This window comes from Gadus morhua, chromosome 1 (genome assembly GCF_902167405.1).
Source record: "Gadus morhua chromosome 1, gadMor3.0, whole genome shotgun sequence".
Lineage (NCBI taxonomy): Eukaryota > Metazoa > Chordata > Actinopteri > Gadiformes > Gadidae > Gadus > Gadus morhua.
In genome coordinates, this window is record NC_044048.1 from 3,151,016 (window position 1) to 3,176,169 (window position 25,154).

Below are 25,154 nucleotides of genomic sequence, written 5' to 3' on the forward strand. Positions count from 1 at the left end.
GGGGTAAGATGCTACACGATGCTTAGTACTATTTTTAATTACAAGGGCGTACAACATACAATAAGTGTGTACATTAAGTGCCAGGACATACAAAATACAATAAGTGCAATAAGCGATGAAGAGGGGTATGGGGGGTAAGGGGGTGGCTATGCAGAGTCTAGGTAGACTCTGAACAACAAGAACAACCTTCCACAACCTTTTTCTCGCCATTGGCCTTTATAAGTAAGCTACAGATCTTGGAAAACTCAATATATATATATATATATATATATATTTCTTAACTCTTCTTCTTTAGTATAGGGCACATCGGACAATCATTTACAAAAGGAAAGGAGATAATGCTGTCCCGAAATTTTGAATATAAATATTTACATATTTCCAAACGATCAACATGGCCAACAAGTATTAAGGTCACCGACAGGTCAGTGGGTCACACTGGCTCTGCCGACGAACTTTCCAATTTTGTGTTCACACGAGAGTTGTAGTAATGTAAAATGCTAAATAAACATAAATATACCGTAGCGTAGGCTAATTAAAACGTAATGACAAATGATTTCGAGATAAATTACTGAAACATAATCAAAAACACATAGTTACTAATAACAGTTTTCACTGCTCCTCTACTCCCGAAATGGAGACGTTTATTGCTATGGTACGTCATGACCTCCAAGCCCTCTAAACTGGTTCCTAAACCTCTACATTCGGTGCTGGGGTCTATAGTGCTCAATAAAGCCACCTAGGTGGCATGGGCTTCTACATTTCTCAACAGTGTGATTTATCTTTGTGATGATCCCTAACAGTGTGATTTATCTTTGTTATGATTCCTAACAGTGGGATTTATCTTTGCGATGATCCCTAACAGCGTGATTTATCTTTGTTATGAACCCTAAAAGTGTGATTTATCTTTGCGATGATCCCTAACAGTGTGTTTTATATTTGGGTTACTCAACTGCAACATTGTGATTTATATTATGTCTATTTGGGTTACTCATCTGTAACAGTGTGATATAACTTTGTGTTGGTCAGTAACAGTGTTATTCCTCTTGTGTTACTCTTGAGAGTATGAGTGGGATGTCAAGAGAAAAGGATGACCACTGATCAAGACTTGTCTGTCGACCAATCAGCTGTCGCTTTGTTTGCTGTAAAGGGTATTGACGTAACGTCGAGCAAGGATAAAGGAGTACTGAAGGTATGAGTGGCATTCCCTAGTATCTCATGTGTCAACTTTAAAATACACACATTCACTGTTGAGCTAACTGACAAAATTATAAATAACTTTATGGCTATTATATTGTATCTGATTCCATACAGTAAATATACACATACACAATCACACACACACGCACACGCCCACACACACACACACACACACACACACACACACACACACACACACACACACACACACACACACTTGAGTGTCTGTGGAGAAGGGAATGAATGGATTTCATCATTGCAGATAGTGAAGGTCCAGGGCGTAGATGGAGACAGGCCCATGCTTGGGGACAGGGTTACCCTGCACTACACGGGTAAACTGCTCAACGGGCAGAAGGTGGACTCCAGTTTAGATCGCAAGGAACCCTTTTCATTCAGTTTAGGAAAGGGTAAGTGACTCATAATAATAATAATAATGTCCCAAGCGATGATATCTTTGCAATGGCATGTAGCTTAGGCTCTAGACGTATTCAACACTGAGCCATTCCACAGGGCAAGTGATCAAGGCGTGGGACAGCAGTGTGATGACGATGCAGAAGGGAGAGGTGTGCTCACTGCTCTGTCGTCCGGATTACGCCTATGGAGCCCCAGGGAACCCACCAAAGGTTCCCCCAAACTCAACCCTACTGTTTGAGGTTAGTATAGTTTTAGTATAGTATGGATGCCTTGACGTCACTACAACAATACCTGACACACAAAGGGAGTGTGGTGGTTGTGTATGGATAGAGAGGGAGAGATTTCCCCTGAACGTGGAGCTCTTCTTGATGGTGTATCGGCAGGTTGAGCTGCTGGACTTCCAGGGCGAGATGCTCACAGAAGACGGTGGAATAATGCGGAGGATCAAGACCAAGGGAGAAGGCTTCACCAACCCCAACGACGGGGCTACTGTCGATGGTAAATCTCTTCTGGTATTTAACCGACTTTCATAAATACATACTGCGTTGTTGTTTTTTGAGTGCCGATGTTGCTTTAGAGAATCGATCAGGAAGGATTGGTTGATCTGTTGTTCCCTTCACAGTGCACCTGGAGGGGAGGTGCGAGGGCCAGCTGTTTGACTCCCGGGATGTGTGTTTTATTGTGGGAGAGGCGCAGGACAAGGGCGTCCCACTGGGAGTGGACCGGGCCATGGAGAAGATGCAGAAAGGAGAGTGCTGTCTACTTCAGCTTAAATCCAAGTACGCCTCAAGCATCAACATGTGGCCCCTCATCGATTTCTGCTACAGTATTTACTTCATATTAACTCACGCTGTCCTTGTCGCCATGCCCATAAGAAACACTTCAAGGCGTAAGTTTGACCTAAAAGCATAGTTTGATAGATTGAGTGATTTTTCTTTGTTGCTAGGTATGGCTTTGGGAGAGAAGGTAAGCCAGAGTTAAAGATTGGACCAAACAAAGACATGCTCTATGAAGTTACCCTCAGAGACTTCAAAAAGGTGAACCTGCTTTAGAGACGGACGGAGATGTTTTCCACAGCCATTAGAAATAATTTTCAATTTTGATGTTGATAAGTAAATTAAGTGAATAAATGCATGCCAGTAAACATTCAACATCAGTTACCATTCAGATTGTAATGTTATGCTATCCTCCGTGTCTCCTCAAGGCCAAAGAATCATGGGAAATGGACTTGAAAGAGAAACTTGAACTGTCTGTTGAAGTTAAGCATAAAGGGAATCAGTATTTTAAGGTAGACTCGCCTACGTTTCTTATACTTGCCGTAACTAATCAAAGAACCAATGGATCAGCTGACACCTCCTCTGCGCGCGGCTAGGCGGGCTTCCTCCAGCAGGCCATCATCCAGTACCAGCGCATCGTGTCCTGGCTGGAGATGGAGTGTGGCGTGGGAGAGGAGCAGCAGAGGAAGATCCAGGAGTTCCTGCTGCTGTCCCAGCTCAACCTGGCACTGTGCTACCTACGGCTGCAGGAGTTCTCCCACGTGGTGGACAACTGCAACAAGGTATGCCACTGCACATCTGTGGTCAGGGGCGGAGTGGGGCACTAATAGCCACCGGGAGAATCCTCCCTGGTCCGGCCCTCCCCCCCACATGTTTGGGTCGCCACAGTATTAACGGTGTTGAGGCCAACACCTATTACTCAACACCGGCAACACCGTTTTTTTTTTGTTGCCTAGCGACACGCACAAACACGCCCCTTTTCCTCGGACTGCAAACTCGCCATCTCGGTTGAACTCAGTGGTGACCGAGTTAGACAGGTTAGTTTTACCCTACTGATGATGTGTTGTTGCAATAGTAATCCTGCTCAGTACGAGAGGAACCGCAGGTATGATCAACATATTGAAGGCGTATTATCAAGAGTATTCTATGTATTCAATGTGTCAGCAACTACCTTTTTTTTTGAGGTTACTATTGCAACAACACATCATCAAAAAATCGAAGAAAAAAATGTAAAAGCGCTTCGTAAACATATGTCTCCGAATTCTCTTTGCAAGGGAATTCGGAGACAGAATTCAAGATGGCTGCGCCCGGTGTGACTTGAAGTATGAACTGTTTTCATTGTACTTGGACCACTTTGGTGGTTTAAATGGCAATTTCAATCACTCGTATTACTGCAATACCTTACTGCGTCCGTATCTCTGCCTATGGCCTATAGCCTACTTATTTTGGAGCGCTTGGTCCTCTGCCAATGCTAACGCGACAACAGCTTTCCGGGTGGCGTCCATGTTTTCCTCCAACGACCGAGCGAAATAATAAAACGCTTGAAGTGTGGGCGTGGCGTCAGATCCGAGATCCGAGTCGGTTCGCAGAGAATACTGGAACGCAGCATAATCGTGGGGCCGCTCATATATCCCCCTACATTTCCGAAAATGGACTTGACCTGCAAGCTGTTTATTGGATAAACGCATTTCCCGATCCCAGGAGTCTTTGCTCCATTCTACGTCAATTCAAGAACAAACAAATTAAAGGAAACTGTAGTTCGTATCATTTATTTATGGCCATGAAAGTTCTGTTACGCCTGAGTAATGAAGAATTAAATGAAGTAAAAAAATATATATATTAAAAAAAACCCATGAATGAGACATAGAGAGTAAGCAAGTGGTATAAATATTGGATGTTCTCGGGACATATATTGTTTGTTTCTGAGATTTTTACGGCGTCTTGACGGGGAATAAATTATGCTCAGGGCCGGCTTGCAGACGTCTCGCGGCCACTCACAACTGTGAGCCGGTCCAACTGACTTCAGGGGCCGCTCACAATTGTGGGCCGGTCCACCTGACCTCGCTGGCCGGCCGGCCGACCGGCCGACCGGGAAAATCTCCCGATCGTCCCGACGGCCAATCCGCCTCTGTCTGTGGTATGCCATGCAAATGTAACAGTTCATCTACCGATCACTGAGGCCTCTCAGGAGGCCACTTATCAGACGCAAGCGAGTTACAGCTGAGCAATGAACAAAGCACATAATCGATCATTTGTTCAGAAAGGCCAATCGAATGATGTAGCAAAGGATAGCTAGGAACATTTTCTTCTTTTTAACATGAGTGCCCATGACTGTTAGTTCAAAGGGACATATTATGCCAACAGGTGTGAGTGTGATTAGCCTTACAAGCCATTTTGAAAATCTGCCCGATACGACATCGCTTGTGGGCGAGCCCACCTAGATCGGTGCTGGATAGATCAATCTACCAGCCTACCCAGTGGACTGAAGTAAACGTTGCTCATCTATCCAGCACAGATCTAGGTGGACACGCCCACTAGTGATGTCATATGGGGCAGATTTTCGAAACTGCTTGTAAGGATAATCACACTCACACATGGTGGTGTAATATGTCTCCTTTAAACTTCTCATGACATGCACATCAACAGACGCAGCTGGCCTGCTGCTAAAGCAAATACCGAAGGCCTGAAGGAAACAGGCTCTTAGGATTCCCTATGATTGTTGCTTTATGTTTGGTATGTAGTGAATAAGAATAAGAATGTGTTGTGAATAAGAAGTTGTTCAAACTGTCCTTTTTGTGTGGTGGTTACTGCAGGTGATTGAGCTCGACGCGACGAACGAGAAGGCGCTGTATCGCCGGGGCGAGGCCCGTCTCTGCCGTAACGAGTTCAGTCTGGCCATGGCCGACTTCCGCCAGGTGCTGCAGGTCAACCCGTTGAATCGGGCGGCCCGGGCTCAGATTACCATCTGCCAGCACAAGGTCAGGGAACACCAGGAGCGGGACAAGAAGATCTACGCCAACATGTTCCAGAAATTCGCGGAACACGATAAAAAAGTCAGTGAATTCCATGGGATGAATGAAAAGTGTGTAGAATAGTTTTACGCCATTTTCCTTTTGTCATAGCAAATGTTTATGTTGTGTGGTCCTGAAGACCTTTGACAATAGTTGTTAAGGAACGTATCGTCTTCATACGAAGATTGATACCAATGTAATGTAAATGTCCAACTAAATGAAATTTCACCATTTATTTGCCCATATAAAATATTGAGTAGCCTACATCAAAGGAAAAGACATGCTCCACGTATTGTAGTTAGATGACTTTGCGATTGCTTTTAAGTGGCAATGCAATTTCAGATAACATTCAAGGTTTGCATTATAATCGTATGTATATTTGGGGCTCATTAATTTAGAGAAATTAAACTTTAAATAAATTGCATCTGCAAAAATATGTTTCCAATTAACTTTTACAAGTTTCTGTTGTAGTATACTGCCACCTAGAGTCCATTCAGTGGTAAATCATAGTTGGGACAGGGATTTATATAAGAACCCACAATCCTATTCAGCAAATCATAATTTACATTTCATACAAATGTTGTATTTCAGCAACTCTCTCCTTAAACAATGACTAAAGCAAGGTGCATGGATCTTGAATTTAAAGTACTATTCCGTATTTCCTTGTGCTGTGCAGGTTGGGAAGCAGAAGCGAAGGAAGGATGAAAGTGTAAAAAGCAACGGGGAGGTGGGGAGTAAACGGAGACGCAGGAGTCAGGAGAACTCATGATGTCAAATACTCTGAGGAAGGGCAGGCCTTTCCTTTCCTAGCCCATCATAACACTCGTCGCTTCGGAGGTTTATATACGGGATCTCTGGAACGTTTTGGTTCAGAAGATATTATGGAATCGGCTGAGCAGAGCGAAGGCATGTCATTGATTTTTGAACTCCACATCATATCACCCATATGCCTTTGGCATTCAATCTTTTTTGGGCATCTGTCGGTAAGTGCAATGCCCGTCCTTGGGAACAGAAATATTTGTGGCATTTTTTTCAAAACAGAATCGTAATTTTTTTTTGTTGTGCTATACCAATTGTAAATAAATGGCCCAATCATTTTATACTCCCTAGAAAACTTGATAGAGTCAATAAAACATATTCACAACATGCACAATAAAAGAATCATGACTTTTGAATTTAACCGTTTTCATTCTAGAAAACCACAAAACAAAACATTCTAACGGTTGTATTGTTGAACATGGTTAACGAATGCTGCCTTTGTACCTTTCTATAAAAACTACTGGTACATACTGTTGCATGCTATTGTCATCGTTGTAAGCTTTAAATATGAATTGTCGAAACCACAATGCTATCTCAATGCATCTTAACTTTTTTTTGTTATGCCCTCTTCGTAGGTCTCCGGACTTTGTTCATGAATTCTGAATTCTGCGCTTAGATGTCTGATGCTTTATTTAGATTGTAATTCCACCGCTGTTCTCTCGCCAAAAACAGGCATCATCAGATATGATCCTGGATGAGATTTGCACCCTGAATTTGCTTTATTAATTTGACGTAAAACAATCTAAATTGGTGTCTTAAATAGTGACAATGGTGTAAAAGGAAAGGAACTATGTGTGTTATTAGGCTACTTTTTTTATTTGCAAGGGAAGTGCTGCTGTTAAACAAAACCTTTTCGTTAGCAATGTCACTTTAAGATATGATGGTGTTGTTGTGGTAAAGAGCACAGCAGCCATTTTTGATATGACGTGGGATACTAGTGACCACTGAATCTATGTTGGCCGTCGATATTTGGGATGCTAACCCTGCTCTCGCACCATGGGGTAGTTCGGGGGGATTAGCAAGCAGAAAGTGTTACCTTGATTACATAGGATACTGATGAATATTTGTGAGATACTTTTGTTTTCTTCGTCTGTCTGTCAAATTTTATTGCCATGGCTTTTTATTTTGTGGGCTTATTTTGACCTGGCCGTTTATTTAAGTATTTGTAGTTCAGTATGGTCTATAGGCCTACTGTTGTGTAACAAACTTTATTAAGGGCTTTTTTTTAACCAAATTGTTCAATGAATTGCTTTTGAGTCAGTGTAAAGCTGATGCACTTTCCAGATATTAAAACATTTCCTCGCAAATTAATGAGATGAAACAATAAATCAGACCCAAATTTCAAATGACTCGGTTATTTTAAGAAATTAACAACATGTCTGATCTCCCTGCTCTTAATTTAACTTGTGATTCAGCGTTACATTAAAAAAAAACATATGCTCATTTTAAGCGTACATAACCCTATAGAAGAAAGCTTTAAAAGTGCTTGAATATTAAATGCATTGATACGATTTCAGTCCAATTTCAAAGCAGTTATAGACGTTTAAACGTCCAAAAAGGACAATAATTATTTGAAAAATCATTAGTACCTTTATTGCTGTGAAAAAAGAGTTTGACATCTATAAGAACCAACCATGATAAAAATAATCATAAACATCATTAAGAGAAACACATACAGTATTTTTATACAAACTACTGTTCAACTCTTATATGAACAATATCTATATTTTCATACACCCATGACTTGATATTAGAACTGAATATTAAGGCACCAGAGCTGTGCAACATGTTTGCATTGTCCTGGAGACTCAAGGTTCCTACTTAGTAAGATAAGATATGTTTATCTGCTGGTTGCCCCGTAGTTCATCAAGGAGTGTCATTATCACAATATATATTTTTATAATTAAGCACGTTCACAATTCATCTTCTGTAGGTAATATTTAAAGGTCGAAAAGAGTTGAAATTAAGCAGCACAAATAAGCATCTTCTCTGTACGCCGTGATTGACGAGCAAGATGGTTTCGCTGAATGATTCAGGGAAACCATCTTGCTCGTCAATCACCCTGATTCGCTTGAAATGACCCAGAAGCTTTGTTCAAGGGGGCGTATTATGGAAAGGCCTCATTCTTGGCCCTTCCACTTGTTCCTCATGTCGATCATGACTTTAGTAGAGGAAAATCTGAAATCTTGAATTTCTTGAGTCTCATTCTGAAGTTTTGTTGTAATAATCTGTTAATAAATGTAATTTACCACTATGGATGCATTAAGAGGTCTATGTGTTGAGAAACTTTGCCTACGTGACTATATCAAAGCTCCTGATTGGCGTTGGTTCAACTGATTTATTCTCTAGCTAGGTCCATAAAAATTTGACCATGATAGGGGTAAAATTAATGTTTCTTTTTTGCCAAACGAATGATCACGTTTAATGTCATGGGACCTTACTGCTGGTTAAGGAGCGGTGGTCAGATTTACAGTAAACTTCACCTCGTTAAATGTGCTCGTTAGCATAACCCCCCCCCCCCCCTTCAAAACCTGCCAGTTTTTTTAGTGCAGGAAATGAGACTACAAAAGCTGGCTTTATCATATTTCATATATAGACTTCACAAATGTCTTTTGAAGACCCCAGGGAACCGTTTTAAGTAGCCGTTAAAATGTATAATACAGAATCTTAAGATCTATCTCTGCACATACAGTTGATATATATCTGGTATTCTCATACATTAAAGTCGCTGTAAGTAAAAAGAAGAACTATTATTAGAGTGTATATGTAAGAAATGGCACAGCCATCAGTCACCATTAGGGTGAAATGCGCTATGAAAACACCTGTTCTAGACTGAAAGAGTCTTAGTATTTTTCTACGCTTATCTCATTCATAAAGCATAAAAGGCAAGATAATGATAGTACTCCTAAGAGTAGAGAAGAAATTCTCCCAGTGTCAGAGCTGAGTATTATGGGGTAGCTTCTGGTCAGCCTTGGTCCCTCTTACCACCAAAGTACGATTTCTGATCTCTTGTGTTCTCTGAGCTGTGAGGCAGTAAATAGTCCCCGGTTAAACATCACAGATTTGAGCAAGAAGAAGAGAAACAGGAGACATCCCCCTTCTCTATGGCAGAGTGGGAGAGGGCCAGGATATATCAAGATACAAATATTTAACTATATCAAATATACCTGTTTATCCAAACATATATATATATACAGTATGCTAGCATTTTATCAACTCCCCCATCTCCAAAATATACATCTTCATCTCCTCTAACATCTTTTCCCCAGTATGTTTGACTTTCATAGGGTTCACATCTTTTCACATGCATACACTACTATGTCTTGGCACTTGACTTGGTTTAAAAAACGCAATGTGGCCCTCGAGCCTAAATAGTTCTCTTTGGTCACAACAAAACACAGCAGAGTGAGAGAAAGGAATTCTCAGCCTTCCTCATCATGCATCGCTGTAATGTCTATGAACTGGCTAACTGATTCCTTTGCACATTATTCCCAGTAGCATGGTTACTGGTTAATATGATCGTTAAGGCACATTGTAATTACGCTAATGCTAATCACGTGTTAAAATAATTGTTACCTTTAGCTCTAAAACGACTGAAATGATTTTGCAGTTTGACGGTTCTTCTTCTGTGGTATTTCTTTTTTCTGCATGATCATTTCCGTTAGTTGCCTATATTAGCGATCTAGCAGTATTCACGTTATCGTTCTTGATACCATCTGATTACAGAATTAACACCATAAAAACACTGGTCGGATACAGCCTAAAACATTGTAGTTGTACTGAAAAACAAACCAAATATGTGTAATTTTACTTTTGTAGAGCACGTCGGTCTCAAATGTTACAATTTCCTCCATTTTCAGATTTGAAATTCCCGCCCCCTCTGCTAAGTAGACAAGATCGTTTTGAGTGCGCCACCTGCTTCCAGTGCACTGCGTTTTGGCACACTCGCAAAGTGCACTCAAAAATGTAAGTGTAGGTATAGAAGTGCGCGATTTCAGACACAGCATGAGAGTTCTGTTAAATGGTATTTCGATTCCACATTCTCCATTGCTTTAGCTTGTCGTGTCAACTGCAGGTCATCTGATGGGGTGCACAGCTTAGAGATCCTCTGCAAGGAAGAAAAGAAAAGAAGACCCATAGGTCCCGGTAAACGACCGATGCTCTTCCCTGTTCACACACGCAGCTTTCCCGTTGGGCAAATTGATGAGGGAACGGCTGGGTCGAGGGACAGTTGACAGAGGGCGCTAGTGCAACACCTGTGGATTCATACCGCCAGAATACTTGCCCACTGAGAGGAGCACCCTTATTTGGGCATCTGTCAGGTTTTCAGCCTTTCTTGAATAAAGGAGCTAGTTTGCAAACAAAATTTGTTGCATTGATATTGTTATGAAATCCCCCGAAAAGCATTGGCACGTTCAAACACATTATCAGCCGAATATTGTAATTGCCTCTTATTTGTGTTCTAATTTACAACACAGCATAAACGTTAGCGTTCAGGGAATGTTAACAGGTGTTGAGCAGGTATTTCCAGTCATGCATGAAATTGACCCCATGCAGGGAACTTTATGGAACATTGCAGGGAAACACTGCATGTGTGAAAGGGGCTTATGTTGCTGACAATGAAGATACAAAAAAAACAAGAAATAAAGAAACTGCTTACTTTTCTTAGTGTGCCGGGTGTGATTGCAACCTTGAAAATCATCCAAAGGGGCACTATTAGGGTGGAGGACAGAGTGAACCACCAGCCAAGAAGAATGCCCCACCATGGATAGTCTAACGTGTTGTTAAACTTCAGGGGAGTGTACTTCACCAAGGAGAACACAAACGTTGCCTTAACAAGTGAGAAGAGAGAAAAACACAAAAAAGCTTCATGGGTTTTTGGAAATTGTATCGTGCCAAAGTTTAAATAGACAGATCTTGTGTTTTGGCACAAAACAAGGATGTAAACTAATTTGGGAGAAACGATCACAACTTACAATGCAGATAACTGGAGTCACATATTTCAAACAGTACTTGATAAGGGGAAATGGTCTGTATCCGATCATGTCCTCTATGATGTCATAAAAACGGTCCGCGCCTGTGGGATGATAGAAAACATTGAGCCAAATGAATAAATGAATGAATCCTATAGCCTTGAGACAATCCTTATCAAATGACCTGTAGCCAAACATTCTGTTTGGCTACAGATCAGTGTTAACCTTTAGCCGCCCACATCCATTTCCTGAAATAAAAATGCAGACAGGGGACTGTGTTTTAGTCAAAGACATAACCCAGGCCAATCAGGGACTGTGTTGTAGTGGATGACATAACCGGGCCAATCAGGGACTTTGTTGTAGTGGATGACATAACCCAGGCCAATCAGGCACTGTGTTGTAGTGGATGACATAACCCGGGCCAATCAGGGACTGTGTTGTAGTGGATGACATAACCGGGCCAATCAGGGACTGTGTTGTAGTGGATGACATAACCCAGGCCAATCAGGGACTGTGTTGTAGTGGATGACATAACCCAGGCCAATCAGGGACTGTGTTGTGGTTGTGGATGTCACATACAGGCCACCGCTAGCTACATATTAATGGTGTCTCCCAAAGCAACGTTAGCGTTAACACAGTCATCAAGACCATAACCAAGAGCCTTTTCAAAAACATAATGAAAGTCACAATGATTCATAGCATGCAGAGCAGAATGAAAAGACAAGGCTACTCTGGCTTGGTTCTACCTATCTATCTTTGAGGTCTTTTCATTCCCTTTGCACTAAAGGGTTTTGCCACAAGCAGTGCATTGGAAGCCATGCTTTGACCGACAACGCATTCAGCCAAGCATGCTGTGATGTGTCGCAGAACCCAGAGGCAGTAAAGCATGTCTGTGACAGCAAACTATTCAGTTAAGGTCTTGTTCTGTTGGGATATGTCTTGTGCCAGACGGCAACAGCTTACAGGGGGGGCAGGGGCCCAGGCATGACCAAGGCTCTGCCATTTCTTAACTTAAAGGGGACCTATCATACCACCAGGTGTGAGTGTGATTAGCCATTACAAGCCGTTTTCGAAATGTGCAGCATTGTGACATCACAGGTGGGCGTGTCCACCTAGATGTGTGACGGATAGATGAGCAACGATTACTTCAGTCCACTGGGTAGGCTGGTAGACTGATCTATCCAGCACAGATCTAGGTGGACACGCCCACCTGTGATGTCACAATGCTGCACATTTTCAAACCTGCTTGTAATGGCTAATCACATTCACACCTGGTGGTATGATATGCCCCCTTTAAAAGACAAGGCTACTCTGGCTTGGTTCTACCCGTCTTTGAGGACTTTTCATTCCCTTTGCGCTTTCTTGTCAACTCTCTTGCATCATCAACCAAAGTCCACCTCCTATCACCACGCCCTCCTCTGATTGGTCTTGCCAAACTAAGGCCTCTCACCAAACACCCAGCCAATGCACATAGACTGCAGAATGGCAAACAGAAGCAGCGTCATCCCACTGCAGGCGTAGTAATCAAACAACTGGAAGATGTACAATCCGCCCTGTGTAAGAATGGGACAAAGCGTTACAAACATTGTCAATGAGTCTGAGTACACTCATCAACACGGCTGATTACACTCATTATCAACACATTGGTCATACGTATTATCAACCATCTGACGACGGGAGAGCCTCACCTCTGTCACCATCAGCAGGCCCACAAAGAAGCATCCCAGGCAGATGATGAGAAGGAGGATTTTGCGGCGATGGCCCATGTGGAAGAACTCAGGATACATGTCGGAGATGGCGGTGGTCAGAGCCTCCAGGCCTACGAACTACCATCAACAGAAGAGCAGATCCGTTCATGTGCTGTGACACTCAGACGCTTCAATGGGATCTCACAAGCTGGTCCGTCAGGAAACAACAGAATGTTTTGACTGCTCCACGTTAGCTGACCTGACTGTCCAGTCCGAGTAAGATGATCATGAGGAAGAAGAGGATGGCCCACAGCTGAGGAAAGGGCATCATGGCCACCGCACGGGGGTACGCTATGAAGGCCAGGCCAGGACCTGGGGCAATGGTAAAGGGACTGCATTTATATAGCGCTTTTCTAACCAAAACACTCAGTGTTTTACAATACTGCCTCACATTCACGCACACATTGACACACCAACAGCAGAGTCAACCATGCAAGGCAGCTTGTCAGGAGCAGTTAGGGTTAAGTGTCTTGCTCAGGGACACATCAACACTCAGCTAGGAGGAGCTGGGGATTGAACTAGCAACCTTCCAGTTACAAGACAACTGCACCACCTCCTGAGCTAAGCCGACCCACCAAAAACATAGTTCAGTGAAGATAACTAATTGTTATGGGGGGGGTGGGGGTGTAGGATCGAGGTGAGCATAGAGAGGTTGGTAGTTGATGGGATCCTTGATGATCTATTGAGCTAGAGTTTTATTTTAAATGAATAGCGTTGAAGGATTAGGATTGCAACCTCTGTGTGGAAGTCTCTTTCATTTTTTCCATCCGAGCATTCCGCTTCTTTCTTGTCCTTCACTTTGGGGTCTCTCTCTCTCTCTCTCTCTCTCTCTCTCTCTCTCTCTCTCTCTCTCTCTCTCTCTCTCTCTCTCTCTCTCTCTCTCTCTCTCTCTCTCTCTCTCTCTCTCTCTCTCTCTCTCTCTCTCTCTCTCTCATCCCCACACACGCTCAATGCTACCTTCTCTGAAAACTCTGGGCCCACCTGACTCTGCTACTTTGGATATGTCTATGTTCTGCTCATAGGCCATGAAACCAAGAACAGAAAAGATGGCAAAGCCCGCGATGAAGCTGGTGGCACTGTTCAGAAGGCAGAGATAAACACAATCCCTGGGGAAACAGAAGACAGTGTTGATGTGGTGACATGAATGCATGCATTTGCATATTTAAATATGGATGCCGATTCTACACATCATTTAACATTCCTCTAGAGCCGATAGTGTGATATTTTTCACTGAAAATGCCCTGGGATGTTGGTTTGATGCTGCTAGTACTTACTTGTAACAGTTGTTGTTGTACTTATTGTAGCTTCCCAGTGCAGTTAGACATCCGATACAGATGGCGTATGAATAGAATATTTGAGTACCTGCGTCCATCCACACCTACAAACAAACACAAACACATTGTTTATTAGCGTTACTCCGGGCAAGCTCTAAACTCCTTGATTTACGAAAAATAGTACCTGGAAGGCTTATTTTATCAGTTTTTAATGCCATAAAAGACCCTGGGTTACATTTTCACCGGAATTATACTTTAACCTGTTAAGCTCCAGCCTATTTTTTAGGTTTCTGCTCGAAAATGACAAAATGAAAAGAGAATATCTCTGCATCTACAAGGTCTATTTGAATAATTGTGGTGTCATTATAAAGGGAACACTTGTGAAATGTGTTCAGATGTGTAGGTATCTGTATTTATGTCACTGGCTCAGAGTAAATTAAGTTGGCACATAAGCATGAATGACAGATTTCATTTTAGTTTGGGCAAGGCAAGGCAAGGCAACTTTATTTATATAGCACTTATTTATATAGCACTTATTTATATAGTCGTTTTTATAGTTTTTATAGCTTTTTATAGCTGCTAGGCGTAAAGAGATCACCCTTCAAAGCGGAATGTTTATTGCGGGGGAGGAGCCGCGGCGGCAGACGTGATCGTAATTTCCGGTTAGTGCACCACGGAGTATTCGATTTGGAACAGCACTGACATCTGAAAATTAGCGCACTTAGTGAGTGCGGATAGTGTACTTCGTTTAAGTGTACTCATGGAAGTATGGATATCGGAACACGGCACAACTTCGATGCATGCTTCATGAAAGGAAGCCATCTTACACTAAAAATAAGTGAGGTTCACATTAAAACTGGTTGTAAACAAACGCAGACATGTCGGACGTACTAAAACCGGAGTTTATTAAGTAATGAAAAAGCAAAACTTTTCCTAAAAAAATCGCAAAGGTAAGACAGAATTTCTGTCGCTGTAAATAAGTGGTTGTATACCTTTGTATTCTTTGGCTGCTGGTTCACTGAGTTTTTATCGTAGGGTCTTTAGAGTGGCACTGTCGAACTTGTCATGGTCTTACCTTTCATTTGAGATATATTTGTTTGCGTACAATGAAGTATCGGTGCGGTAGCAATGGAAATGTGTGGGTTGAGGTGGTGCGTTCTGACGCTATTCAGATTTTGATATTTGATAATTAATATGCTTGGCGTTGCTTGAGTTGTGTTTGGTGTGCATAAAAATGTGCTTGTATGTGCTTGTAGCGGAGTTTCTCATGTTTAATTTGCTGTGCAGTATGACTATTTCTACACAATAAGGGCAGTGTTGTATGCCATTTGATGCGAGAGTGATCGAGAGTCCCCAAATATGGGGACCCTCAAGCTTTATGCCGCATTTCCACTGCAGGGTGCGGAACGGATCGGTTCGCAAAGGTGCGGTTTATGCCGCGTTTCCACTGCAGGGTGCGGAACGGTTGGGTTCGCAAAGGTGCGGTAGGGAGGGGGCGGTATAGCCCAGCTCAGTTCCGAGGTCGCGTTTCCAGCGCCCACAGCACCCTTTAAGGTAGGCCGGATGTCGATCGCCGCGGCAGCTACCTAAACATCGTAAACAACGTCTTCCTCCCCAAGAATGCAGACGAACATCTCCACCTCCTTGTTTGCCCAAGCAAGCGTTTTACGCGACATGTTAATTGTAAAGAATAATACCTCGAGGCTACTGTTTGTTTGTTTTTATCCCCACGTCGCCCAGAAGTGGTGATTCTGTCGACCAATCAACGGAGGGGGTGTGTAGCTAGAATTTCCCGGGACCCTCTCAGGCATCTCGTCTCGTTTTCGGTACCCCAACGGAGGAGTACTGAAAACGAGGCCAAAACGGGTACAGCTAAGTCCGGGTCACGCCCACAATTATTTTTGCTATGCTCAAAATATGTCATACCATGACTGTCAGCATTTTTCCATAGTGTTAAGTTCATCCTCAACGAGATCCCATTTTTTTGGGGTTCATGAGAATTGGCGAGCATCTCAAAACAATGACTTCATATAACAGTGTCTTTAAATTATGGAATGGTAGTAAGCATGAAGAGCTGATGGTGATGTGTTACCATGGGGTCGGAGAGGCGGGACGGGTCTGGGTAGAGGTAGAACTTGATCCCGTCGATGGCCCCTGGCAGCGTCAGCCCCCGGACCAGCAGCACCACCAGCATCAGGTAGGGGAAGGTGGCCGTGAAGTACACCACCTGAGACAGGAGGCAGAGGCACCGGTAAATGGAGGAAGACATTCCCAACAACAGGAATGCCAAGTCAAAGAGTGTGATGACGAATTAAATATCATTTGCAATATCATTTTTTCCAATGTTGTTCCAAACAACATTTAATTATATTTTTGACTTTGACTTGGGAAATGTGATGTATTCATTATCACGCCCACTACTTGTCTCCTCTACATTTCTTTAAGAGCTCATAACTTTAGAATTTTAGAGGAGCTCAGTACTGGTCCTGAGAACAGCTCAGTACTGAGAACAGAGCTCAGTACTGAGAAGAGAGCTCAGTACTGGTCCAGAGAACAGAGCTCAGTACTGGTCCTGAGAACAGAGCTTGGTACTGGTCCTGAATCTATTCAGGGCTCCACCCTCAGGGTCTGTCTGAACAGACTCAGGGCTCCACCCCTCAGATTCCTCTGTCTGCCTGAACAGGCTCAGGGCTCCGCCCTCAGTGTCAGCCTGACCCTCTCCCAGTGGATCATTGCCATCTGATGATTCAAGGCCTCTGATGTGTTAAAATGTATAAATGACAGAAGCTCTTGTAATACACCATGTAGAGTATTCCAATTATACTGGTACAGTGGTACATAGAAAATGAGTAAGTAAGAACACAAACACTAAGGAGGAACACTAATGTGTGACCTTATAGAGCACACATTGACAAACAGTGACGATGGCAAAAGGCGACGACGAATGTAAAACATTGTCTACCCTTTTGTCTTCTCTGAACAATGTTAGGCATCAGCCAATGCAGTGAGCTGTTGTGTGTCAGGGGGTGTGAATAGGGCTGTCTGTAGGGCTGTCTGTAGGGCTGTCTGTAGGGCTGTCTGTAGGGCTGTCTATAGGGCCGTCTGTAGGGCCGTCTGTAGGGCTGTCTGTAGGGCTGTCTATAGGGCTGTCTGTAGGGCTGTAAATAGGGCTGTATATAGGACTGTCTGTAGGGCTTTCTATAGGGCTGTCTGTAAACCTGTGTGTTAGGCTGTCTATAGGGCTGTCTATAGGGCTGTCTGTAGGGCTGTCTATAGGGCTGTCTGTAGGGCTGTAAATAGGGCAGTATATAGGGCTGTCTGTAGGGCTTTCTATAGGGCTGTCTGTAAACCTGTGTGTAAGGCTGTCTGTAGGGCTGTCTGTAAAACTGTGTGTAAGGCTGTCTGTAGGTGGCCTACACAGGGCCAGCTGCAGACAGCAGAGTTTTTTTTTTAGGGGCACTTCTTACTTGGGGCCTGGAGACGAAAATGATAGAAATGGTAAATGGTATATTGACTGCTTTGATATAGCGCTTTTTTGTAACCAGCACTAAAAAGCACTTAAGTGTAAAGCACTTTACAATAATGCCTGATATATATTGTAATATCAGGCAATATTGTAATCTTTATTGTAACCCCGCTGTAATCGTTTGTCCAAACAATCATGCTAAAAATAATTCATGAGCATCTTGAATGTTTACCGTTACCGTACACATACAAGTGTTTCCCGCAGAACCAGTCTCTACTCTTTCTTAAGATTAAAAAAATATTTGATATTTATGTCTCATACAAAAAGTCATCAGTTGTCAGTTTGCCAAGACCCCAGGTCAATTGTCTGTGTCGAGATGTAAATGAATCATGATTTTTGTTCAACATTCGTGTGACTTTATCTTACCTTTCCGGTTGACTTCACACCTTTCCAGATGCAGAAGTAGCATACGATCCACGACAGGAGAAGACACAGGGCCAGCTCCCATCTTATGCTGCCCATCTCGTTGGGACTCCCGGTTACGTTCAATACTCTCCTCCTAAAGATCACAAATGAGAATCACATTAAGTACTGCCATTCATGTTACATGAATGGCCTGCTTATTTAAACAGTGTTTTTACTCACTCCCAGAATTCCTTGACCGGTGATGAGGCATTTTCTGCTGTACTCCAGTTCATGTGGCTATTCCCATTATTCAATGGCAAACAGGTAGCTATGGGGAACATACGCATATGAATACCATGTTACAATATACAGACTGAGTTTAAATTGCAACTCAAACACATCTCTTTAAATTGCCATATAAGGACTGATGATATTAGTTCTTCGGTTGATATTTAATTTACACCTGCTGCCATTGGGGTTCAGAAATGTGATTGATAAATAAAATGAATCCTTATCATCATTATTAGGGGTCCGAGCAGCGAAGCTGCTTGGTCCCCTATTGTCCCTATTGTTTCTGTAATTGTTTTTTTACCCTCAAATTCTGTAAAAGTCATACTGCAGCCTATGCCTTAAGTCTAAAACTCTTGAGTTTTCAGGTATGATTACCAATAACCCCCACTACCCATAAACCCACATTTGTGGTACTGCACCCAAAGTTGGCGCTATTCTGCCATTGCCACTCATTTAAGAAACACAACATTGAACAGTACCTGAAATTCATCAGGCAATCAACATTCCAGCTCATTAGTTTCCAAGAATCGGACTGCCAAGACACAGTATGGCATTAAGGGGAACTTCTTCATTAACCATTTTTCATTCATAATTAACTCTGTCATATTTATATTTCTTTCGTTGGTGTTCTTGACTACAAAGGTTTAATTTCCCCAGATTTTCAAAGATTTTTCAGGTATATGCTTTGAAGAAAGCCCTTAATTCAGTTGAGAAATGTGTGCTTTGGGTTTTCTGGATATTGTGTGATTATCAATAGACATTTTTACCACGTGTATGAGGCGACATATCATGTCGCCTCATACACTGATGGCTCAATGACATATCACTGATGGCTCAATGTCCCATTGAGCCATCAGTGGCTCAATGGGATAATGCCTTGTATTGGTGATCCTTAGTTTGAGTGTTTGAATCCCGATTAGACAATGCCGAACATGACATTCGGCCATCGCTCTGCAGCCCAGTCACCTGAAAGCCGAGGCACATTATGGCAATAAGGGGAACATCAACATCTTTCCTTCATAATTATATGTCATATTTATATATCTTCCATTAGTGTGTTCTTGACTTTTCATTTTGCTCGGACCCTGTTAATTACTGTTTGCGGTTATATTTGGGTGTCAAGCAGCGAAGCTGCGAGACAACCTATTGTTTTCGTATGAATTCCTATTATTATAATTTACCTGCCATGGGAGTCTATGGCAGCCCATAGAACGCCTTGATGAAAGTTGTGAAATTTGGCAAACTGGTTCAGGACAGTCCCATTAGCCCATAGAGCAAAATTTGAGGTCGCTAGCTCATGAGCTCTAGTGCCACCAACAGGTCAAAGTTTGACATGCATTCATGTTTATAACTTTCGACCCATTGATCCAATATTCACAAACAATGTATCATTGGATTCCTTGATCCAAGCAGAGTTCAACGCACCCTATGTCGTCGTTTTGCGCCAAGATGGATTTTCCGCCATCTTGGTTAATGTCAAAAACCTTCAAAATGCATCTCCTATCACAGATTTTATCCAATCATCGTGAATCTTGGCAGCCATGATCATCAGGCCATGCTTGATAAAACTTATTGGACCGATTTATCAAATTCAAAACCGTTTGGCCGGGACAGTCAATCAAATTTGACCGCGAAATAGGAAGTTAGCCAATATCTCAGCAGCCCTTTGACATATCATAACCAAACTTATTACATAGACCCATGACGTCATCATGGGGACATTTTGGTGACAATTTGGTGACCATTGACCTCTATGGGGCACTATGATTACTCAAGACGTGTTTTAACTCCTCTCTCTTCACATGAGTATATTTCAAACTTATTTTCAATGTCTGGTGAAACTGTCAGACCGCCCCATATAGCTAATAAAATATTTCCAACGACAACATCAGAAATTGGCTGCCATGTTGAAAGTTGTCAATATCAATATTACATATCCACAGGCCACAGATAATGTCCAATCATCATGAAACTGGCCATATATGATCTTCAGACCAAGCTGAACAAATCTGCCGAACAGCTTTTTCTAATTGAAAACCGTTTGGCCGCGACAGCCAATCAAACTTGACGGCAAAGCCGCCAAACAGGAAGTAAGCCTGTTCTCCACAACTCTTTAACATAACATAGCCAAACTTGCTACATAGCCTCATGACATAATTCTGGGGACACCCAAACAATTTGGTGACCTTTGACCTCAGGGGGACGTCAAACAACAATGATTTATTTACCATTCCTCCCACTTACAATATAAACTGCAATTCTTACTGGATTAGATGCTTCATGAACCACCTCAAGAACGGATGCTTGTTAACATTGTGTCTCTGTTAGGGATATTGCTCCTAATACCCCTATGTATTTGTGTCATTTGTTCTGTCAGGCAGACGATAATGCGCCCTTACCACTAGGTAGGGTCTTTTTTCCATTTTGTAAACATTGACGTGTACTCGTATAATGCTCTAGTTCATTCCACCAGCTGTCGTTATTACTGATTACCGAGACGGCCGTCATGTAGCCACTCAGCCAATTACGTCCGTCCGGCAGAATTAGTTAATCGAGTCCCATTCTGCTTGACACCCACATTGCTGCTCGCAGCTATATTTATTATTATTATTGTTTTTAGGTGTCTAGCACCGAAAGTGCAAGGGATCATTTGTTATTGCTATTCTTTCATTATTATTTATACTAAATTGTACACATTGATCAACAGCCAAACATCCAAATCTATATTGTGGAACCAATCCAGTATCTGGCGCCATCATAGATCTCGTAAGTCTGCCCCTTCCGGTAGACCCCAATGGGACCTCTGAGATCGAAAAATATGAATGGGTTTCAATCAGTGGCGAAGTTAGACCTCTTTTGGGTGGGCTCAAGCCCACCCAGAACTTGCCTTAGCCCACCCTATCGTTTCGTCCTCAAATTTTTTTTACACAAGCAATGAGAGAACGGATGCCGTAAACTCATGAACAGGCTCAAATGGGCTAGTGAAATCGAGCGCAACCTTCCTGCAAGAATCTCTAACCTCTGATTGGTGGGTGGGCGTCTCCTGTTTGACAAGCTTGTAATGCTGCATAGCATGATAAGCATGATAAGGTGCAAGGAGCAGAAGAAGTTGACACGGGTGCTAATTTTCAGTTCAAATAAAATGCTGGCATTATTTTATCAGCTGAGGGCATATTCATTGCCATAACAACGTGAGCTAATCAACAAGTACAACATGTTCTATAATTTTTTTTTTTATTATTATTATTTTTTTTATTATACAGGAAAGTATTACAAGTAACAAAGTTACAATATAATTGAGCCTGTCTCAGTATAATAACTGATTTTCAGCAGGTTCCTGTTTTGCAGCACAATATAACATACAGGGACAAGGCACTTTGCACGTCACATTTACATACATAACATAAAAACAGGGACATAGCACGTGTAAGTCAGTGTTTGCAAGTGTATGTGTTGAGAAGTAACAATTTATATGCTTTTTTGAACTGTGTGATGGATTGTAATACTCTAATGTGATGGGGAATGCCATTCCAGACTTCGGTGAAAGTGTGGATGAAGGACCTCTGTCCATAGCCGTTATTGAAAGCAGGGACTGGGTGGAGGGCCATGGAGAGAGATCTAGTGAATCGCACTTGGGGCATGTTATGTGTTGGTAAGAGGGAGATGAGTGTTTGTGAGGTGCTGTGTTGGAGGTGAAAATAAAATGTGATAGCATGACTGTAAATACAATTTTGAAAGGACAGAGCGTGAGATTGAGAGAGTGCAGTGCAGTGGTGTGTCCATTTTGGAAGATTACTGTGGATCTTTAAAGCTTGGTTGTATAGTCGTGCGTTGGATTCAGTAACTTCCTTGGTGGTGAGAGACCATATTGGTATACAGTAGTAGGGGTGTGCCAAATAATCGTCATGACGATGCATCGCGATTCTAATTTTCACGATCTACTGCATCGATTGTTGACGCCAAGAATCGATTATTAATTAAAAAAAAAAGAATAATTAATTTTTTTTATTTTTTTATATAGTTTTATAAAGCCTATTCACTTTTTGTGGCATCAGTTTGTCCTCTTATGTTTATGAAATGATATTGTTGTTATAATGGCAGCTACTTCCAAAAGGGGGAAATGTTTGAATGTTTTCATTTCATTGGTTTAAAGGACCACTGAGGCCATGTAAACGGCACTGATTATCCTTATTTTGTTATTTTAAGTTTTATAGATCCTTAGCACTTCTTGTCAGTGTATCCAGTAATAGTCGTTTCAATAAATACAGCTATGTATGAATTGAGTTGCTTTGAGTTATCAATTGAACACAATATCCAGATCATACACAGCCAGTCAGCCACTGGTAATGGCTTAATTTTTTTTTAACAGTGTTCAGTGAAAATTCGCAATGCATCGCAATGCATCGCAATAATTCAAGTATCGCGATGCATCGTGATAGAATCGCATCGTGGCATGTGAATCGTGATACGAATCGAATCGTGACTTCTTTGGCAATACCCACCCCTATACAGTAGGAGATGGTTGAGAATACAATCGCATGCAGGTAGGTTTCGGAGACAGTTGAGGATAGGTATGGTCTAATCTTGTTATATACATATAGTTTCTGATGTAACTTTTTAGTTAACTTGGAGGTGTGTTCGCGGTAAGTGAGGTGTGAGTCAAGTAACACACCCAGATACGTATATGTATTGGTGATGACAAGATTTTGATTTGAGAAGATGATGGGACTGGTAAAGGACAGATGCTTTCTGGATGAGTGGAAATACATGCATTTAGTTTTTGTGACATTAATGGTTAAATTAATTCAATTAACCATTTATGCAAAGATTGAAGATCAGATGACAGTTTGGAGTTTATGGTATCATGGTTTGAGTCGGACAGAAAGAGCACGGTGTCATCAGCGTACATTAGGCATTTAGGGCCCTATTTTAACGTTCTGAAACGCAAGTGGGAAGCGCAAAGCGCAAGTAGCTTTGTGGGCGGTTCTACGGCGCTATCGCTATTTTACAGGCGGATAAATGACACTTGCGTCGCGGCGCAAGTGTCAAAAGGGTTGGTCTGAAGCAGCCTAGTTACCCGTAGGTGTGGTTTGGGCGTAACGTCCAACAAACCAATGAGAGTGCCAGCTCCCATCCCCTTTAGGAGCCATGAGCGCATTTGAATCGGACGAGTTGATATTCTGACAGCGCGTCTGCAGTCTCCGATGAGACAGATGAACATGAATTTGAAACTGCAAATGGCTCAGTTTATTGCCAAATAATATGGCCTATTTCACACATGGAATAAGGGGTTTTCTTCCACAACTTCAGAAATACTGAGTCCTCAAATAAATTTCGGCAAAGAAAACGTATATGATATAACATATGATATGCGGTAACTGTGTTTCTATTTAATGATATACGCAATACATTATAAACATTGTTTTTTATCAGTATTGTATGCTATCCTAATATGCATGTGTCCCCGCGGTAATAGACATTGCCATTGATTGTATTATGCGTTACGTGTTTTGTTTGCGTGTGTTTAAACAGAGCACACACGCGCGCCCGCATTCATTCATTCTTTTTAACACTCACTCGCGGTAAAACAATGTTTTTCACGATCAAATACTCATCAATCCTAAAAGTTATGGGCATGTAGGCCTACACGATGTCTCTGTCAAGAAAATATGTGTTTGCTGTACGGTGTTTGCAGATGCATTGATTTAAAAGTACAACTTATTACCGCTGCATCAGCTGTTCTTTCCCAAATAATTTACAAAGAATGTGCGGCTAGGTAGATGGGAGAAGCAAAGTGCATGCGCGAGGTGCACAAGCAATCCGTATGCATCGCATGCGCATGTATGCATGCACCCTTAAAATAGCATCTGAACAACGCGCCACTGACTTTAAACCAGGTATTTCCTGGTCAGTAGCGCAATGGTATTCAGAAACGACAAAATACCGTTTGCGCCAGAACACGCCTCCTCCTTCCGCCGAACCGCCCCTTGGGGCGCATGATCAATCCCTAATTTACCGGCGAGTGGCGGTGGTGGGAAAAGAACGCTCTGCGCCAGTTGTAAACTAGCAACGACACATGCGCCAGTGACTAAGTCACTTGCGCCGGATGCAAGATAGGGCCCTTAGAGTAGTTACACACTTGCGGGAGATCGTTAATGTATAAAAGAAAAAGCGAAGGCCCAAGGATACTTCCTTGTGGAACACCCATGTCACATCCTATGGGCTGAGATGTTGCATGGTCAATTTTGACAACTTGTGATCTGTCTGTTAAAAAAGAGGAAATCATATCTAGAACAGAGGGTGATAGGTTAAAAGAGTGAAGTTTGGATAATAAAATCAGGTGGTCTACTGTGTCAAACGCTTTACTAAAATCAATAAAAATTGCTCCAGTGGTGTGTCTGCTATTTATAGAGTTCCGAATTTCCTCAGTGAAGAGTAGTAGAGCTGACGTAGTGGACCGCTTTGCACGGAAACCATGTTGGCAGTCACTTAGCCTGTTGTTGCTTTCAAGATAGAAGCTTAATTGATTGTGTATGTTTTTTTCAAGCAGCTTAGATATTGTTGGGAGTATGGCTATAGGTCTATAGTTAGAAACCAGACAAGGGTTGTCAGCTTTGAAAATTGGTAAGATTTGGGCTGTTTTCCAGCTGGAGGGGAAAATGGACAGCCTAATACAAAGGTTGATTAAGTGGTGGAGAAGAGGTATAAGGCTGTCAGCATGAGTCTTCAAAAACATAGTGTTTAAGCCATAACTATCACGACTGTGGGAGTTTTTTAGAG

At 42.2% G+C, this 25,154-nt stretch overlaps 2 protein-coding genes across 11 annotated transcripts in view; one reads left to right on the forward strand and one right to left on the reverse strand.

Annotated features, from left to right (window-relative positions):
* fkbp5 (FKBP prolyl isomerase 5) overlaps positions 1 to 8,471 on the forward strand; it is a 40,593-nt gene extending 32,122 nt beyond the window's left edge. For 2 of the 8 annotated variants that reach the window (XM_030358910.1, XM_030358494.1), the window contains exons 2-11: positions 1,148 to 1,189; positions 1,460 to 1,604; positions 1,708 to 1,850; positions 1,995 to 2,109; positions 2,234 to 2,390; positions 2,558 to 2,648; positions 2,816 to 2,899; positions 2,984 to 3,169; positions 5,201 to 5,442; positions 6,180 to 8,471. In XM_030358910.1, coding sequence (XP_030214770.1) covers positions 1,496 to 1,604; positions 1,708 to 1,850; positions 1,995 to 2,109; positions 2,234 to 2,390; positions 2,558 to 2,648; positions 2,816 to 2,899; positions 2,984 to 3,169; positions 5,201 to 5,442; positions 6,180 to 6,447 — 1,395 coding nt within the window. In that variant the 5' untranslated portion in view covers positions 1,148 to 1,189; positions 1,460 to 1,495 and the 3' untranslated portion in view covers positions 6,448 to 8,471. Of the gene's footprint in view, positions 1 to 1,059; positions 1,190 to 1,459; positions 1,605 to 1,707; positions 1,851 to 1,994; positions 2,110 to 2,233; positions 2,391 to 2,557; positions 2,649 to 2,815; positions 2,900 to 2,983; positions 3,170 to 5,200; positions 5,470 to 6,074 lie in introns of all 8 variants that reach the window. The other 6 variants (XM_030358588.1, XM_030358670.1, XM_030358760.1 and 3 more) reach the window with 6 other exon arrangements.
* The window catches only part of slc6a22.1 (solute carrier family 6 member 22, tandem duplicate 1), a 33,500-nt gene continuing 16,137 nt past the window's right edge, over positions 7,792 to 25,154 (reverse strand). For 2 of the 3 annotated variants that reach the window (XM_030358237.1, XM_030358321.1), the window contains 11 exons: positions 18,324 to 18,411; positions 18,105 to 18,237; positions 16,305 to 16,439; positions 14,213 to 14,316; positions 13,920 to 14,044; positions 13,138 to 13,250; positions 12,879 to 13,016; positions 12,641 to 12,743; positions 11,194 to 11,294; positions 10,878 to 11,048; positions 7,792 to 10,325 (listed from right to left, as the gene is read on the reverse strand). In XM_030358237.1, coding sequence (XP_030214097.1) covers positions 10,212 to 10,325; positions 10,878 to 11,048; positions 11,194 to 11,294; positions 12,641 to 12,743; positions 12,879 to 13,016; positions 13,138 to 13,250; positions 13,920 to 14,044; positions 14,213 to 14,316; positions 16,305 to 16,439; positions 18,105 to 18,237; positions 18,324 to 18,411 — 1,325 coding nt within the window. In that variant the 3' untranslated portion in view covers positions 7,792 to 10,211. Of the gene's footprint in view, positions 10,326 to 10,877; positions 11,049 to 11,193; positions 11,295 to 12,640; positions 12,744 to 12,878; positions 13,017 to 13,137; positions 13,251 to 13,919; positions 14,045 to 14,212; positions 14,317 to 16,304; positions 16,440 to 18,104; positions 18,238 to 18,323; positions 18,412 to 25,154 lie in introns of those variants that run through there. The other variant, XR_003977076.1, reaches the window with a different exon arrangement.